The sequence below is a fragment of the Mytilus californianus genome, unplaced genomic scaffold (assembly GCF_021869535.1).
Source record: "Mytilus californianus isolate M0D057914Y unplaced genomic scaffold, xbMytCali1.0.p SCAF_8, whole genome shotgun sequence".
In the NCBI taxonomy this organism is placed as follows: Eukaryota; Metazoa; Mollusca; class Bivalvia; order Mytilida; family Mytilidae; genus Mytilus; species Mytilus californianus.
This window is the reverse complement of record NW_026262734.1, coordinates 55,569,390-55,589,968: the sequence shown is the minus strand read 5'-3', so window position 1 is coordinate 55,589,968 and position 20,579 is coordinate 55,569,390. Positions and strand designations below refer to the sequence as shown.

Here is a 20,579-nt window from a genome sequence, read left to right as displayed (position 1 = left end):
ATCAAAAGCTCAAACACATCAAACGAATGGAAAACAACTGTCATATATCTGACTTGGAACAGGCATTTCATTATTTAGAAAATGGTGGATTAAACCTTGTTTTATAGCTAACTAAACCTCTCACTTGTATGACAGTCACATAAAATTCCATTATATTGACAACAATGTGTGAACAAAACAAACAGACAAAATAGGTAAAAATGTCAAAAATAGGGATACAGCAGTCAACATTGTGTATAATCTTAATCACTATAAAAACAAACAAATATGTCAACAAAGAAAAACACAATGGCATATAGACAAAGCACATCAGCAAAAAAAAGGACAAGAATACAAAACATTACCTTAAGTAAGCGAGGAAAATGCTTCATTCCCCGATGAAATTTTGTATTGAACATTTCTGTAACGTTTGTTGGAAAAATAATGTCTTCCTGTGTCTGTATAGGGCATGCCACTAATTTCCACAATTCATGTTTTGCTTCTTTTTGTTCTTGTGAAAAAGTGGATTAATATTCTTATTTACAGTTGAAGCCTAAGAAGATGTGAGTTACCAGCCCTATTCCAACTAGGATTCATAAATTCATTCTAAGACTTGTGAAAAGATTCGCAACAATCTATTCATCGCGTGTTAATGAAGATTTTTTTTTCTAAATTTCTGATTTTACCAAAAAACAACCTATTGTTATTGTTATTAAAACAGTCTTTTTCAAAGTTTGGTAGCAACTGAATATTTACGGTATGCAGAATTTTTTCAACAAATCTTTTTAAAAGTTACAAGCCTTATATTTTCTGTGCGTTAAACTTCAGTTCTATATTCTGTTTTATACCTCTTTTAATTTTTTGACGCCAATTCAATTTTAGTTTCCACGAATAAATGTTTGCCGTCCGATATGTTACTAAGTTATCATCACACATCGAGAATATATACAAACACACTATCTTAAATGGAAAATATCATTAATTTCCTGTACCAGATTATGGAGAAAAACAATATATCGAGTAAATATGAAACATATTTCATCGGATGAGAATCAATCAAAGTAGAAATGAAGAATAAGTTGTAATATATATACAATCTATTTGAAGAAATGTATCAAGTCATATAATTGATATCGCCAAATACTAATATTCAGGCGACAACTATAACATATAAAAACTGTAAAATGCATTTATTGCGTAATCATTTAAATGGCACTCAGGCAAGTGATTTAAAAAAGTAAAATGTTTACATAAAGAATAGAGAAACATTATGATTGAATGATGCTAGATCTGAAGCGAGTTTAATCATTAGATTTTAACACAAGAAACCGTGGGTATCATTTAAAGTATGCACATGGATGTCGATGTCCAAATTGTCTTCACTTATTAAAACCGACAAAGACATTATAAAGTCTTTATGATACCTCTCCTTTACCTAAATGAAAATCCACAATAACATATTAACAGTCATCTACATTATAACACAGTTACTGTTGTACTCTGCATACCCGGTATTGTAAAACACTGATTTTAGTTGTCTGTGTTTTTGTCTAGTAATACATATTTATACAATGTATAATGGAGATGCAATCTTTTTATTTGAATCATGTAATTTTTATTGTGAATATGTCAGTGTATCTTTCATTTCAAAATATTTCAAAATAAATTCAAGGATAAAAATAATACAGAAACCATTTAATGTTGGTATCATTCCAGTTGACTTGAATCAAAACATATTTTAGAGATTCAGTGTATGAGTTTTGTCAAATAATTCAAAGTCCACAAAATGTCTATTTTGGAGAACCTGTGTTTTTGTGTATACTGTACATCTGTGAATACTTGGATTCAAGTCACACTTGTAAATTTATTGAGTCATACCAACGTTCAAGTACAAGAAATGTGAAACGGAATGTAGCGTCATACCCAAGTCCAAGTACAAGAAACGTGAAACGAAATGTAGTGTCATACCCACGTTCAAGTACAAAAAATGAGAAACTAAATGTAGCGTCTACCCACGTTCAAGTACAAGAAATGTGAAACGGAATGTAGCATGATCAATAAATATTCAATATTTCCTGCTCCTTCAATGACAAATAGTTTGCTTTACAACATGAAGTATTTCCCACCATTTAATGCTTCATGTTTTTATAAAGCTGAACCAGACCGCTCTATACAAATCATTGCAGGTAAATTGATTCATAATTTGTCTTTCGTGGTTGTCATTGGGTATTTTTTCGGTGGCATTTTTCGGTGTTTATTTGTTATATTATCTATACATATTCAAATATCCGAACGTCCTACATACCGAAGGAAGTTTCAGTGGGAAATCTAGTGACAAAATATTACCGCCCCTGAAAACACAGAAATCTTAATCTTTTCAATGTTTGTCTCGTTTTAGTAAGGACGTTATTAATTATAAATTCACATGGAAACGTTCTAGTAAATAGTAACAATAAAATTAGATTGTTATAAAAACAAAATGTTTTCTATAATGTTATCATTTTCCTTCCAAATTAGCAAAACGACGAGTACAGCAGACTTTAGGAGCTTTGTGTAAAATGGGTTTAAAATGTTGCTATGCGAATAAATTCTTGGAGTACCAACTTCAATTTATTTTGTTACTGGCTGTTTACCTCTCTGGAACACTTATCCTTATATTATGCAGCTAGATCAGAGACGTTTAGAGGAAAAAATCAAACAGAATCGATTGATATACAGCAAAGATTAAAACTTTTGAAATTAATTTACTAAACAAATTCAAACGGACCATTCTCAATTTTACTTATCCCTATGTAAACATTGAATGTGAATAGATCGAGAAGACTGCAAAAACTTGTATAGAAATTGAGACGACCTTTTCTTAAAATTGTACAAAAAAATAGTAAAAATCTTTTTACAGAGAACCTACTTTATACAAATATTTATCTTTGATTTTTTAACCCGCACAGACATGACGTTTCAATTGTTATATTCCCGACATGCCCATAAATCCATATTTCAAGGAACCACCTGCATTTTTGCTTTCCATGGGGGCAATACAATCTGTTTCCTGTCTCGCTCTTTGCATTCCTGTTTATTGTTTAATTCTAAATCTTCATTTCGAAGATAGAAGTGAATAGGCTCCTCAAAGATATGTCGACTAATTCAGACCATTATCTTCCAAGAAATCATTATTTGAAAGATGGTAGCGTTACTGGGACCCAGGGAGATCAAACGAAGTTTATTATGTGAACGATTCTATGGTTGAGTTCTAATTTAAGCACTAGGCAAACATCTTTTTAAGCGGCACCTGCATATGGAGTATGTATCTATTAATTGATACCATATTCAAAAGTTCGCAATTCATATAAAAATTTCTCAGATAGAGGATTGTTCCTTTCGATGATGCTGCTTCATCGAGAGTTTTTTTTTATGGTAAATAAACGTCATTTTTTTTCATTTATGACGTCGCCAAATTCGACTTATCATCAAATTCTGACTTTCAATAATGTATTGAATGTTATTTTTTTGAAAAATGTACATGAAAGCAGAGGAGAGGTGGACGATACCAAAGTAAGTATCTTTCACAGTTTGCAAGAAGCTCAGAAACGTTTCTTGTTAAAATGCGATGACATTTATTTTGTATACATTTTCAAAAACAAAGCATTCAATTCATATATTTACAGATTTTCGGAATAAAAAATATATGTTACGATATTTTTTTTAATTTTATAGTAAAACTTTAAAATCAAAACTTCAGCAGAAATTTTCAAGGACGATGAAAGTATTATCATTCCATGTGCAATCCATTATACGTCCGACGGATGAAATTGGTACAATGAAGATGTTTAAATATATAGCTCGTAAAATATTTCGTATAAAATTTTGAAATGATCATTATCATACATGTTTTCATATGTTTATAATTTATTGTTATGTATTGATATCAATTCTCCATATTTACAAGATATATTTATCAAAAGCATAATCGTTTCCACGAACTACACGAAAAATGCGAAAAAATAGTGTTGATTAATAAATTGGGGGGAGCTAATAATTCTATAATCTTTGATTGCTTTCATGTAACATACGGCATGTGTTCTTTTCATATAAAATGAAATCATATGACGGAATGAAATAATTTGTGTAGATCAACCTTTGTAGGAATTGAACACCTACTGTAAATATTGAGCAATACGAATGTTACACTATTTAAAAATAACTTATTTCTTTTCAGGAATAGCAGAGTTCCCGAACACTTTTTACAATTTCGGTTCGTTTTTTTTAATAACGTAACTGTAGAAGGTAACCATTACTTTGGACCGAATTTGTAATTTCGTAATGTATTTGCATCCAAGCATTCAATTTTGCTCATATAAATATTTATATATCTGTTTAAATTAACGAACAACATCATCTTTAATATTAAGAAAAAGGAATGCCCATAAATCCACATTTCGTGGATCCACCTGCATTTTTGCTTTCCATGGGCGCAATACCATCTGTTTCCTGTCGCACTCTTTGCATTCCTGTTTATCGTTTAATTCTAAATCTTCATTTCGAAGATAGAAGTGAATAGGCTCCTCAAAGATATGTCGACTAATTCAGACCATTATCTTCCAAGAAGTCATTATTTGAAAGATAGTAGCGTTGCTGGGACCCAGGGAGATCAAACGAAGTTTATTATGTGAACGATTCTATGGTTGAGTTCTAATTTAAGCACTAGGCTAACATCTTTTTAAAACGGCACCTGCATATGGAGTATGTATCTATTAATTGATACCATATTCAAAAGTTTGCAATTCATATAAAAATTTCTCAGATAGAGGATAGTTCCTTTCGATGATGCTGCTTCATCGAGAGTTTTTTTATGGTAAATAAACGTCATCTTTAAAATTCAGAAAAAGGAAGTATCTGTTTAATCTTTTTGTCTATTTAGGAATCCAGGTGTTCGATGAAATACGATAGTAATGCATATCATTTATAAACGAAAGTTACTTAAAAAAACTTATAAGCCGAAGTTTTCCCCATTTGTTAAAAGATAGAAATGCCGCAAAATTGCTGTTTATTTTGAAAATTTTAGTATTTGCTGGTATTGAATTGTCATTTTATTTCGTGTATATTGTCCTCCCCTCCCCCCCCCCAAAAAAAAAAAACGTAAAAAATTATTCACAAGCGTTTTATCAATATGTATTAAACTATTGTTTTTACATACCGTATATTTAACTTAAAGTTCTTGTTGTTTTTCCACCGCCAAATATATTAGGAAACAATTAATAAAATCCGATTTCAAGGTTGCATATTTTAACCGTTACAAATGTTTTTATGTCAATATTTTAATATTTTAGCTAATATACCTATTTTGGTCTGAATTGTTCTTCCAAGTTACTCCTTCACAAGCACATACAGAATATTGCGATACATAAAATAATTTAATTTATTTATAGTGGTAGATAAGACAAAAGTCTTCTGACCAAATTTGATAAAACATTATTTTTGTCTTTATCTATCAAAATACCTCGGTTGCTGATTTAATGGGAAAAATATCGCATGCATCGAATTAAAAAAAAAATAAACAAATATGTCTCAAGCATTAGTTGATATACCTGACAGTTACAAGATGTCTCTGGATAGATTCTACTTTGTAACACTTTATTTGGTTCAGCGATCGTTGTCGTCATGAAGTCTTCGGCGTGGGATTTTCACGCCGTGTTGAAGACCCATTGGTGGCCTTTGCCTGTTTTCTGCTCTTTGGTCGGGTTGTTGTCTCTTTGACACATTATTCGTTTCCATTCTTATTTTATTCTATAGTTCTGTATTTTTTTGTTTTTTCCAAAACCTTGCTTCGGAAGTTGGTATTGAAATATACCCATTTGTGAAAAAAAACCAAAGCATACTACTTAAGAAGGAGAAAAAAAGGGATCATTTTCCGAAGCAATTTTGTATTTGAACATTATATTTTGTTCAGTTGGTTTGAAAAATATTGTCTTCCAGCGTCACTGTAGGGAATGTCACAAATTTACTCAAATAATGATATTCTTCATGTTGTTCTTCTCCAAAAAGTGGATCATATTGAAAAATATATAATGACGCGACAACAATATTACCACGCCCGTTCCTTTTAAATCAGTTGCACACTTAAATATCGTGTATATAACGTGTACAATTATACATTGAAAGCATGGATATAGCTAAACGGACTAAAAAAACGAAAGATGAAACAGCCTACCATGCATTTTATGCATAACACTGAATCGGTAATAAAAATAATAAATCGTATCAACTGGAATAACCTTTACTTATTAAAGAATTTCAAACGGAACATTCAGGACAAAACTACGCTTTGTGCGAGCGAACACGAAATAAAAACTAACGAGTATGGTTAATGTTCTTATTTACAGTGGAAGACAATGTATATATGAGTTACCAAACCGATTCCAACTAGGATCCAAATATTTATTCTAAGATTTCTGTAAAGATTCGCAACAATCTATTCACTGCGTGTTTGAGAATTTTGTTTTTCTAAATTTCTGATTTTACCCAAAAACTATTGTTATTAAAACAGTCAAATCTTCAAAGTTTGGTAGCAACTGAATGCAATATGTAGCGTCTTTGGTTGAGTTTTTAACAAATCTTTTTACAAATTATAAGCCTCATATTTCATGTACTTTCAACTTCAGTTCTATATTTTGTTTTAATACGTTATTTGCTTTTGACCATTATTCAATTTTTAAAGTTCACGAATAAATGTTTTTCCTTCAGATGTGTTACTAAGTTATCATCACAAATCTAGAATAGTTATAAATACGCTATCTTAAATGGAAAACATTATTAATTTCCTGTTCCAGATTATGGAGAAAAAACATTATACCGAGTAAATATGAAACATAAAGTATATTATCGGATGAGATTACTATCAATCAAAGTAGAAATGAAGTTTAAGTTGTTATATATATACAATCTATTTGAAGAAATGTATCAAGCCCTTTAATTGATATCGCCACATACCAATTTTCGGTAGACAATTAACATAAAAACTCTAAAATGCATTAATTACCTAATCATTTAAAACACTGATTTTAGTTGTCTGTGTTTTGGTCTAGTAATAAATATTTATACAATGTATAATGGAGATGCAATCTTTTTATCTATTTGATTCGTGTAATTTTCATTGTGAATATGTCAATGTATCTTTCATTTCAAAATATTTAAAAAAAAAAGAATGTGTCCATAGTACACGGATGCCCCACTCGCACTATCATTTTCTATTTTCAGTGGACCGTGAAATTGGGGGTCAAAACTCTAATTTGGCATTAACATTAGAAAGATCATATCATAGGGAACATGTGTACTAAGTTTCAAGTTGATTGGACTTCAATTCATCAAAAACTACTTTGACCAAAAACTTTACCCAAAAACTTTAACCCGAAGCGGGGCAGACGGACAGACGAACGAACGGACGCACAGACCGAAAAACATAATGCCACTAGGTGGGGCATAAAAATTCAAGGATAGAAATAATGTTCATGCGATTGTCTTTTCGTGTTTATACTTTTATACAGAAACTATTTAATCGTTGTATCATTCCAGTTGAATTGAATCAAAACATATTTTTGAGATTGTCAAATAACTCAAGGTTAGAGAACCTGTGTTATTTGCGTGTACTTGAACTTGGGTACGACTCAATATATTTACAAGAGTGACTAGAATCCCAGTATGTACATCTGGTTTATGTGAATACCGAGATTCAAATCACTCTTGTAAATATATTGAGTCGTACCCATGTTCAAGTACTAGATATGTGAAACGGAATGTAGTGTCATACCCACGTTCAAGTACAAAAAATGAGATAAGAAATGTAGCGTCTACGAAAGTTCAAATACAAGAAATGAAAAACGAAATGTAGCATCGACCGAAGTTCAAGTACAAGAATGAGAAACGGATTGTAGCATCTACCCAAGTTCAAGTACAAGAAATGAGAAACCAAATGTAGCATGATCAATAAAAACAATAGCATATCAACTACCCCGTCGATGATAAATAGTTTTACAACATGAAATATATTTCCCACCAGTAATTGCTCCATGTTTTTATAATGCTGAACTAAAGTGCTGTATACAAATCCTTGCAGGTATGTTGACGCATCATTTGTCTTTCCTGGTTGTGTATAAGGTTTTGTTTTCGGTGGTATTTTTTCGGTGAATATTTGTTATGTTATCTATACAATTTAAACGTTTAACTTCCTACATACCGAAGGAAGTTTAATGAAGTGAACCATAAAAGAAGTCATTGAATAAACAAACAGATGTTTAAAAGGAAGAAAATCAAATTCCAAATTTATTATGTCCTGCATCTGATTAGATAGCTACCTAAATGGGAAATACCTTAACCTTTTAGAATTAGTTAAATGACAGATTTGAAATAGTCGGTCAAGTAAAATTGTATCTTAATGTCCTTTCAGAATTTACATTTCATACTAACTGCCTCAGGCAAAGCTGACTTTACAAGAATTTGGCTATTTTTAGGTACCATTTGGTAATAAAGCCCTTACCGTTTCCACGTATCTATACATCCCTAGCTTTTAACTTTTGGGTTTGAGTGTTCCTAATGAAGGTCAATCCACAAAAAAGCTCTTCGGACAAACGACATGTATGAAGTATTGTTTCATTTTACTAGCATTTAATCGATATTACTGCAGGTGGACTTTTAGTCACCGAGGTTATCATCAGCTCAGTAGTTCGTGCTACGGTATTGGAATGTTTCATAGCACAATGTAACATATTTTTCTTAATTTCCTTGTTGATGAAACAATTAAGATACTAAGGTTCCATCTACTTCAGAAAAAAAAAATTGACCATAGATGAATTTATCTATTCTTTTTATGTCCCTTTTGTCATATAGATTCTTATGTTTCTACGTATTTATACATTTATGGTTTCTATAATATCTTTTTTTTTTTGCTTTTAACGGTTTGAATTAGACTCAAGGGAAGTAACCTTAATTTTAAATAAATAACTAAAAATTGAAAGACCGGTAAAGAATAATCAAAACATTAATTATTTCCTTTTGAAACCCATTTTTCGAAAAGAAGCTGCTGACTTGTTTCAGTGCCGATAACTGTCTTCGGTTGTACTGTTTAAAAAAGAGAGACAAAAGATAAGTTGAATGACAGACTTAAAATAGTCAGTCAAGTAAAACTGTATCTTAATGTCCTTTCAGAATTTACATTTCATACTAAATAACTGCCTCAAGCAAAGCTGACTTTACAAGAATTTTGCTATTTTCATGTCCCTCTCGGTAATATAGCCCTTAACGTTTCCACGTATCTATACATCCCTAGCTTTTAACTATGGGGTTTGAGTGTTCCTAATGAAGGTCAATCCACAAAAAAAAACTCTTCGGACAAACGACATTGATGAAGTATTGTTTCATTTTACTAGCATTTAATCGATATTACTGGAGGTTGACTGTTAGTCACCGAGGGTATCATCCGCTCAGAAGTCTGTGCTACGGTATTGAAATGATGCATAGCACAATGTAAAATACTTTTTTTTTAAATTTCCTTGTAAATGAATTAAGAAATAATTAAGATACTAAGGTTCCATGTACATCAGTAAAAAATTTGACCTTATATGAATTAAGCTATCATTTTCATGTCCCTTTTGATCATATAGATTATAATGTTTCTACGTATTTATACGTTCATGGTTTTCTATATTTTTTGCGTTTAACCGTTTGTGAAGAAGGAAAATCCAAAAAGAAATTCTTTGAATTGCGTTCAAGGGATGTAACCTTAACGTTTAAATAAAGGACTAAAAATTGAAGGACCGATAAAGCATAATCCATACATTATTCCATTTTGAAACCCATTTTTCAAAAAGAAGCTGCTTACTTACTTATTTGATGGTGATAACTGTTTTGGATTGTACTGTTTAATTGATTGGTTGCTTCTTAAGATGTCGTCATTTTAAATTTAGGATTAATATGAACATTAACAATATTCAACAGAACCGTCAATAAATCCTGTTATTCAAGCAAAAGCTATATCTGGTCGTTATATTTCTTTCGTTGTGGTTGTCATATTTTGGATGCAGGTAGGCACAAACAATCAAAAACAATCATTTTATCAACATGAGTAAATCAAACTTTCTTAATACACTAAATTAATTCCTCGACCACGGTCTAGGTCGATAGAATGATAAATTGGCATAATATTTACAAATACATATTAAGGTAACGAAATACACTTTGTTTTTTTCATATCATCCATCTTGAAATTGAGATTAATGAAAATTCACACACGAGGAACAATGACAGCATTATTAATGTATTGTTTACAGTTTTATTAGAAAAATGTTGCTGAATGTTATTTCTGTAGGTTTAATGTCAAACTATGTTCCGTGTTGGCGCCTTCATGTATCTTGGCCATATTTCTATGTACTAGGAGCATTTGCCATTTCGGGGCCTGTTATAACTGACTATGCGGTATGGGCTTTGCTCATTATTGAAGGTCGTACGGTGACCGATAGTTGTTAATTTCTGTGTCATTTGGTCTCTTTTGGAGAGTTGTCTCATTAGCAATCAAACCACATTTTATTATTTTTATATTAAGGTAAAATTTTTAGAACTCTGAGAAAGTTGCTAAACTTGATAGAATAGATATGGATTTTGAATTGGTGGTCTGACACCTACAGAACGGCGATTCATACCCGTAGAAAGAAGGAATGTGTATCCCACATTTTCCTACAAAATACTGGATCCAAAATTAAATGTAGACATGATATATAAATATATGCTTTACATGTCGTTCATACATTCAATAAAAACAAAAATTAATATAAAACAAAATTATTTCATTTGCTGATAAAATATACATTTTGTTCCTTGAAGAGGTGAATATTTCCTATGAACCCATGATCGTTTCTTTTTTTCAGTCTCTTGTATTTTCGCAAAAATCCCGGTGAAGTCTCTCCCTTCTGGTATCGAATGTCTCGAAACTTTACGTAAAATGTAAGGAGGGGGCATCGTATTATTTCCCGCAAATTTGTTGTATCTGATTACCAAAACTTGGCAAAAGAATATACTCGTAAAACATTGAAAATAAATTTTGTATCATTCTAAATGTTATTAAACATACATTTTTATAGCAAACACAATGTGTTCTTTATTATTTCTCTTAAATTGTAAGCTCACCTGGCCCACAGGACCAAGTGAGCTTTTCTCACCACTTGGCGACCGTCGTCCGTCGTCGTCTGTTAACTTTTACAAAAATCTTCTCCTCTGGAATTACTGGGACAAATTTAATCAAATTTGGCCACAATCATCATTGGGGTATCTTGTTTAAAAATATGTCTGATGACCCCGCCTGCCAACCTAGATGGCTGACATGGCTAAAAATAGAACATAAGGGTAAAATGCAAGTTTTTTCTACTATTATTATTATAAATAGAGAAAATCTGACAGGGGCAAAAATGTTCAAAATGTTGAGCTCTACCAATTGTCTTTAAACGACAAAACTGTCAGACGACTTCTAATAGGAGTTATTGCCCTTAAATGACAAATTTTACCAATTTCTTTCAGTTTGCCTATTATGATGAAAATTATAATAGATAGAGAGAAACTTTAAATTGCAATAATGATCAATAAATTGCAAATAAATCTGAATGATCAAAATCGTCAGTCGACTCCTTATTGGAGTTATGGTCCTTTGATGACGGTTTTTACTATTTTTTGTGTTTTTACCTTATATCTTAAAAATCAAAATAGATAGATAGAAACTTAAATAAGCAAAAATGATCAGCAAGATATGGTCTACAATTAGGACTTCATCAAGTAAATCGTCCGACGGCTCCGTATTGGAGTTATTGCTCTTTAATGACAATTTTTACCACATTTGTTTGCGTTTTGTCTTATAGGATAAGAAATATAATAGATACATAGACACTTTAAATCACAAAAATTATCGGCAAGGCAAGATCAACTAACAAGTCAAATTTTGCTGATATAGTTAGCAGACTGTCACTCTTTATAGGAGTGATTGCTTAAATGAGGATTTTCTTGCCCTCTTTTGTGTTTCGAGCAGAAACTAAAAAAAAGATATAGAGAAACTAAACAGACTAAATGATCAGCAAAGCAAGATCAACGAAACAGCAGAGATTTTTGTCATGAACTCTATTCTCGTCTACAATGTCATAGACCAAGGTGAGCGACACATGTACTTTAGAGCCTCTAGTTTTTATTTACGTCTTTTATAGATATAGATTACTTCATGTTTAGTGCTTCTTTAATTGAATATGAATAAAAACGCCATCCGAAGATAGCGTTTCTTTGTATAACTAAAATCCCTAACAACAGGACCAACACCGTAAAACTTTTCCGATTTTCCGTTATTTTTTCAACGGAAATTAAGAACATGCTTGGAATTCAGAGAAATATTTGAAACGGAATTCGTCCTCTCTCACAGATAACACCGAATCATATCATTAAATGAACAATTTTTTGTCATTTTGAAAAAAAAGATAGGTGGTTGGTTCGTGATGTTGTCTTGTACTGTAAATGTTTTTTTGTTATCCCTATTGTGTTTATATATACGTAATGACGCAATGGTCATTTCTAATATTTTCAGATTAAAGAAGGGTCTTGAATTCGTAAATAGCATATAGATCTATCTTGCTGTCAAAACATGTTTCTTGCATGTAATTGAACACCATTTCGAATTTGTCTAGCGGATAAGACTGGTCATACATGTTTGGATTCATAATTACCAGTCAAAGCAAAACAAAATGTAGAGCTATGTCATCTGAATAGTTGGTGAATGTTTTTGTTTATATTGATCGACATTAAAATCTTAAAAACAAAACCACAAGTTTATCTAATGAACCATATGCAATTTGCTCCATATTATAAATTGGAATATTGGTTACTTCATCCATTTATGTTTTCGTTATTGGTCTAGGAAATTACATTTCCGTTTTAGAACCACGGCAATAAAAAAGTATAAAAAATGAAAAAAAAAAAAATTAAAGAAAATAAAATAATATAACACGTTGACATTTTGTTGAATGAAGTAACAGTTAAAATGTGAAATTGTCAAACATGTTTTAGTTTAACATGTTTAATGTATACAGTTTCTAATTGACAATGTTTCGGTGGATACTGATTTAAAACTATGTTCAAATGATGAACGACTTCTGCTTATCCTCACATTATGGTACTGTATTAGGCAATGCATCTTACTTGACAAAACGAAGGAAAAAAACATCAAGGAAATATATATACAGAATGTCAAATTGGAAATCTTCAAAAGTTGTGAATGATTTAACAGTTATCATCCACACAGCATATTTCAATACACGCAATAAAATCAGTTCCGGATACACAGAGAAATTTCACTCATATGAATTTCACGTGAATTCAGATTCACTTGAATCTCACGTGAATTTCACTTCAAACGGGATTATACGTGAAACTCACGTAAACTTACTTCATTTCTCTTGAAAACTTATATGACTCTTATGTGAAACTCACGTGAAAATCAAATGATTTTTTTTTACAAAATATTCAAATAACATCTAAATTATAAAATTTAGTTCAAATCGTGCAAAAAATACTATTTTTTTTGTGAAGTTCAAGTAAAATTCAAGTGAAAATTTTCTCATGAGATTCAAGTGCAATTCATAAAAATCTCAATTCACGTGAAATGCACGTGACAATTTTCTTGTGAGCAATTTTCCCTGTGTTTATCAATTACCTTGCCCTTATTTGTATTTCTTTCTGTGTCGTTGAGTTGATTGGCTCCAGATATAAATCAATTTCCAAGGTGAACATATATGAAAAAAATATTATTTTATAAAATGATTTCCCGATTGGATATTTTAATTACCTGCACAAAAGTCTAAACAATAAAATTAAAATATTTCCACAGATTATCTCCCAATCTCATTTTCCTTTCAATAAAGCAGCCTTGAAAAACACATTATTAAGCTATCTCACGAGATACCTGGGTAGAAAATAGTTCGTAAAATTAACAAGTTTATCAACCTCAGAGAAATGATAACCAGTACAATTTTATACTTTTAAAATGACATTGACAAAGAAGAAAGTCTTCTAGGGAATATAAAAGGTGCATTATAAAAAGTTTATAATATCAACGTACAGAACATTTTAACAACAAATATTCTTTTCTAAATAAATCAACAACAAAGTCAATTAGGGAATATAAAAGGTGCATTGACAAATTTTCAACGTACAGAACGTTTTACCAACACATATTCCTTGTTAAACAAAACAGCTTATTGGAGTGGGCAAGAATTTTGATTTATTTGTCTTAATGTATTCGGTTAAAACTAGTTCAAAGGCAAGTACACATGTTAAACAAGCCGTTGAAACAACCAAGGGTCTTCAATCAGTACAAACTAAATATAAACAGACATTAAGATTGTAGTGTCATTAGTGCAATATTGCTCATATTTGTAATCCATGTTAAATATGAAAAGTAAATGAAATCTAACGGGAGAATTGAATGAACACCTACATAGCGAGATCGGGTTTGTTTACTCTGTAAGCGTCTGCTGATATGCATGGGTCACCTACCATGCGAGTCTAGATTATAGGGTTCTGTATATTGTAAGAAGCTATACGTACAAATGACCGATAATTGCTTTTAATTATTGATTTAATATGTAATTTGGTTTTTGATGCATAGTTTTTACAGCATTGTTTGAGAATTATCTCATCATTTGTACTTACATGACACACAGGACTAGTGCCACATGTATGTAGAACAGCATCTGGCCACCCTTCCGGAACTTATATGATATTGTTTTATGGTGGCGTTCGAGTTGCTCAGTCCGTAGCGTTCTTTGCAGTTGGAGTTGTCATTTGAATGTCAATTTGGTGTCCTTCGCCTCTTTTCCTCTGATAAATAACAATTCCATCAATGTCCCTCGCTGGTTTTCAAATGCCTTTAGGAAAAACATTTAATCATAATTTGAGTTTTAATATGTTTGATGAGAGAATAAGGCAAAGCTGTGTATTGATCTTTGTGAACATGAATATGTATATTTAAGTACATTTAAATTTCCAGTCGAGTCATTTTGTTTTTCTCATTTCAAATATATGGTCAAATCAATCATTTACAAAATTCGTTAGATTTGAGCACCATCTTTGTATAATAATAAATAAGTTTAGAAGAACGAGGAAAGGGGTTTAATGGCAAACGAAATACGCATTATTTTTTTACTGTTGACAATCAGCAATGGGTTTTGTCAAACTACAAATGATGCCAAGAATCTGTTTACAGAATTATTCATCAATAAAAGTTACAATAAACAAATGAGACCTATAAACGACCAAGATGATGCCATTCTAGTGACTGTCGATTTCGAGATGTCCAGCATTCATGAACTTGATGAGGTGGCAGAAAAAATAGCTGTTGCAGGTTTCTTGGATCTTATATGGTGGGATGAACAGCTAGTTTGGGATAGAGCGGCTAACAATGATATTTACTACATGTTAGTTCTTCAGGTTTGTGACAATAAATTTACTGTTTTATCAACCACAGGTTTTAGTTTTTTTTCCAAAACGTTATTCTGTTGAACTGAAGAATTTATCGCATGTGATTTCTTCTTTGAACTTGATTAAATAATTTATAAAAGACATTCCACATCTTTTTGCAACTAACTATCATATGTTCAGAAAGGAACTATTTCGTTTAATTAAAAGTGTTTTGCATCTTAATTTTAATTTTTATTAACAATTAATGTATTATAAACTATGGAATATTGCTGTTGCGTCCAAACAAAGTTAAATAACAGGCGCGAATCTTATAAAGGAGTACATCGTGTCTTTTTGAAATATTAGAGGTTCAATTAATAGACATAGTAGAGTTAGTTTTAGAGATACAAAGTTCAAAATAAGTAACCTTTTCCAAAACAAAATTTTGTATTTGGTATCTAATTTCGAAAGACGAGACTGCGTTCACCAACCGTAACATTTAATCTGGTCTCGTTTATAGCCAGGAAGATCTCAGCAACTTCAAAGATAACACATATATTTTCAGTACACCAAAGACGTATTTCGTCAACTTAAGACGCACAAGTGGTCAATATTTGAAGAGATCATTCATCATGTTCATGCTATGAACATTTTAAAAAAACATTTTATGCAATTATTGTACAATAGGAAAAAAATATCCGCATAGGATTGATCTAAACTGTAATCAGGCAAAAATCACTAAAACTGTAAAAAAGTTTAAAGTAGATTAAATTTAACTGGTATGAACTCTTAAAGTTAAATATGTGTTTGACATGTTTTATACGATACGATATTATTTCTTAAGTTCGACGGACTAAGGTCCTAAGATGACCATTTGCAATGTTATTGTCAAAAAATGTAACATGAACATTAATAAATTAAAAAAATCCCAAAAGAACAACAATGAAAGATAAAGGAGGATTATGCTAAATAAAGGGGTTATAAAAGTTGATTTAGATGGGTAAACACATACTGTTCATCAATGTTAAAAACTTGTTGTCTTGAATATTATGCTCTTTTTAGGCTGAACATTGGATAATAAATTATTTTGGTTGTCAATAAAAAAGCGAGCATATTTAATTCAATTTCCACTGAATAGCCATTACGTGTCAATCAGTAATGATGGTTGTAATATTCTTATATGCTTAATGTATTTCAGGATACGATTTGGAAACCGGACATTGTATTAAAAAATGGTTTTCACAAGTTTGAAGAACTAGGCGGAAGTTTTTATTATGTCCGTGTTAAACACGACGGTCGAATATCTTGGTATCCGTATCACGTCTTTGAAAGTAAATGTTACATAGATGTTACTTTTTATCCATTTGATGAGCAGACCTGCCATATTATATTTACAATTTGGACGTATCGGTATTATGAAGTTGAAATTCATCCTGATTCCAAATTTGAACTTGACGAATATATAGAGAATAGTTTATGGGGAATTACTTCAACTTCGGTGCAGATAAACAGGATATTAGGTAGCAGTGAGATAATTTTCACAATTAATCTACGCCGGAAACCTACGTATTACATAGTCAATATTATAATACCTTTAATATTCCTAGGCATTCTTAATTCCATAGTATTTATTATCCCTGCCGATGCTGGTGAGAAAATGTCATATTCAGTTACTGTGTTTTTATCGTTCGCGGTATTTTTAACAATGATAACAGCCCAACTACCTGTCAATTCAGAAAGCACACCCATCCTTAGTATTTACATCGTAGTTCAACTGAGTTACTGTATTTTAGTTCGTGTCGTTAATTCGTTCCAGTTAAGAATACATCACAGACATGAAGGCAATGAAAAATCTAAAATATTTGTAATTGCTGTTAAACTTCAAAGAAGAATGTGTTGCTGGAGAAATAAGATACAATCTGATACACACGAAAAAGGACCCATCAAAGTTGAAGATGGAATTGCGATTGAAAATGCATCCCCTCAAAGGAATCACACCGAAGACGCAATGAAATGGCGTGATGTATCGTCTGCTATTGATTTCTTTGCTTTTTGGATTTTGATGGGAACAGACTTGATTACAACATTGTTAATTTTCCTACATATAGGTGTAAATAAATCAATCATATGATTTAAATGAAATGTACCGACGCTATACATGGCTCTACGATGTATCGGTTCAAAGCATTTTTTTATGAATTGATTTCTGCGGGTCTGTAATACCTGCAATGTTTCATTATGATAAGTCAAATGCCCTGTTTTCCAACAGCTACTTATAATCATAATACCATTAAAAAATTCAAATAATAAAAAAATATATGAAACCATATTTTAAACTCTGATTGTCTAACAACATTAACAATATGTCTACATCAATATGTTTATATTGCACAAAGTCATGCTTTGCTTAGACGCTAATTGGCGTTTTCCTACTTATTCTGTCAAATGTCTAATGGTTGATGTTTTAGTCTGAGTACAGATGTTTTATATATCATTTGATTGGCATTGAACTACAAGTATCTGTCAGTTACTGCAAGAAGTCTTAAAATGGAACATCACGTCTTTTGTTATTGTTTTCGAGCAAAATTGAGCATTCAAACCCTATACAACTGATTATTAAAGTAGTACTTGGATTCCGAACGGTAGTTCTTCGTTCCAGGACTTTAAAAATGGGTTGAAATTTAGAAAGTAGAAATGTGATACATGTATGATTAAGGATTTCAATGAAGTTGTTTCGTCCTTTATTCCAAAATGGGTAGTTTAATTGATAGAGCTGTTACTAGATTGCTTGTCCCCGATAGTGTCACCAACGTGTGAAATACTTTTACCTTTTATCATTGTTTAAATGAAAGATTGAAAGACAGGCTTTGTCGCAGTCACAATTAGCCACAGGCTTACCAGCCCAGGCTTGAAATATCACTATTATGTTAATGTTTTTGTAATTGTTATAAAATACATCAAATAACATAATTACAAATAATCTCGATTTATATTCAATTTTTAGAAATTTGCCTACGACGTCACTTTTTGTGGCGTTGATACATTCGTGTGACAGACACACAGTTCTTAATTCTATTATGCTGTTTTTGTGTACTGTACTAAATTAATTTTATTTATTCTTGTTATTCTGTGGTTAACATGTCGAAATGTACTATTATATTATTTATTTAATATGTATTTCTCTGTCCAGAGTGTTCTTGCATTTATTTGTACTATATTTCCGTCATGTAATGTTGTCATTTTAGCGGTATATTTAACATTGCCATAAAGTGCAAGGTTGGCTAACCACAAAACCAGGTTCAACCCACCATTTTTTGTTAAAATGTCCTGTACCAAGTCAGGAATATGGCAGTTGTTATTTAATAGTTCATTTCTATGTTTGTTGCATTGTCGTTTGTTTTTTGTTGCACTTCAGTGGTCTGTTGTTTCGTTGTTTTCCTCTTATAGTTGATGTGTTTTCCTCGGTTTTAGTTTGTAACCCGGATTTGTTTTCTCTCAATCGACTTTTGAACAGTGGTATACTACTGCTTCTTTTATTTGGGCCTGAAAAAATTTCTACCATCAGCCAACAAATTTACTTGTCCATGAGTTTGCATTAAAAATTGATGAGTAATGTGCTCCATAGTATACAAATTTAAGATTTACAGAAAACCAGGGGTTATTTTTAGTAGTACTTGGCTTCCGAACGGTAGTTCTTCGTTACAAGACTTTAAACATTGGTTGAAAATTGGAATGTAGAAAAGCGATACATTATGGTTCAGGACTTGCCTGGTTTCAGTGAAGTTAAACTTAAGGTAAAATATTTAGAAAGCTGAAAATTGCAACACCTGGTTAAATAGATAGGGATATTGAATTGGCGGTCTGACACCTTTAACGCGAAAAGCAGTGAAACCAAAAAATCAGAAAACAATGGATGTTTTTTTTAAGGATGTACTTACTAGGTAAAATTAAAAAAATCTAGATTTTTAAATTGATACTTTAAGTCAGAAGAGCATTAGTAATAGTAAAAGTTCAATGATAAGTTAATATTGACATTAAAAGACCTTCGAACAAAAGAGGATGTTGAGGAATTTGAACAGTTCTTTTTGTGAGAAGATCTTTTAATGTCAATATTAACTTAATCATTGAACTTTTTCTTACTTACAAACCAACAATAACATATGAAAAGTTACATAAAAACACTTGTGGAAGCCCAATTCCCCTACATTGGACGAGTTTGAATATATTCAACTTTAATAATAGTTAAACAGTACTCAGACTAATACAAACCAAATTGCGTTGGAAACGGACCGAATCAATAGCTGAACATCATTTAGTTTATTTAATATAAAACACCAATAGATTACCGATATCAAGGCACATACTCACGTGTGTTTGTTTACACGAACAGAAACACGCGTATGCGCAACTTAATATTCTAATTCGTTACCTCCGTTACCTCAAACGAATATAAAGTATTTATAAAAAAAATTAGGAATAGCTCGCCAGCTGTGCAGCAATTTTGACAAAGAAAGGCGCAAACGTGTGTTTTTTAAATTCCTAAATTTTTAGTTACTGTCAGACGTTCAGTGATACTCTTTTTGATATATCCATCCTTACAAAAAGATAAAGGACGAAAAATTCAATCATTACTATCCGACTTGATATTTGCTAAATTTAAATATCTCATAAACATTTCAACAGGACATGTAATTTGTCAGTTTTCGAAATGAGAACAACTCTACCCCCACGGTAAATATCATTTTTACTAGTATCTAGCAGTAAAACAATGTACGAATCATTAAAACAATATGGTTTCTTTTGATCTGCTAATTCGGAATACCTTAAGAATCCAGCAAAACTTATAAGGCACATACATGCTATTTTTCGTTAACATATATAGAATAACCATTTAATGCAAAATTTCTGGTGTAATGGGTTCTTTCTGAACAGTGTGTCCAGCAGACCTCAAAGTTCCTTCTTTCACAGAAATAACCAAATCCGATTTACACGGATTCTCAACTCTAGCTCATCTAGGAGCCTGACTTGTAGCATAAAAAGCTTCATTTATAATGCTAGTAGATTTACCAATATTTGTCAAATAAACTGAATATGATGCAACAGAAATATCTGAAGCAGGTAATGTG

The 20,579-nt window shown here is 31.4% G+C and overlaps 1 protein-coding gene across 1 annotated transcript; it reads left to right on the top strand.

Moving 5' to 3' along the window:
* Window positions 1–3,493: 3,493 nt before the first annotated feature.
* Window positions 3,494–17,567, top strand: LOC127712809 (neuronal acetylcholine receptor subunit alpha-6-like). Its single transcript, XM_052219419.1, has 4 exons — window positions 3,494–3,531; window positions 15,213–15,474; window positions 16,652–17,317; window positions 17,562–17,567. The coding sequence occupies exons 1-4, from the start codon at window positions 3,494–3,496 to the stop codon at window positions 17,565–17,567; spliced, it is 972 nt and encodes a 323-aa protein (XP_052075379.1).
* Window positions 17,568–20,579: the final 3,012 nt, after the last annotated feature.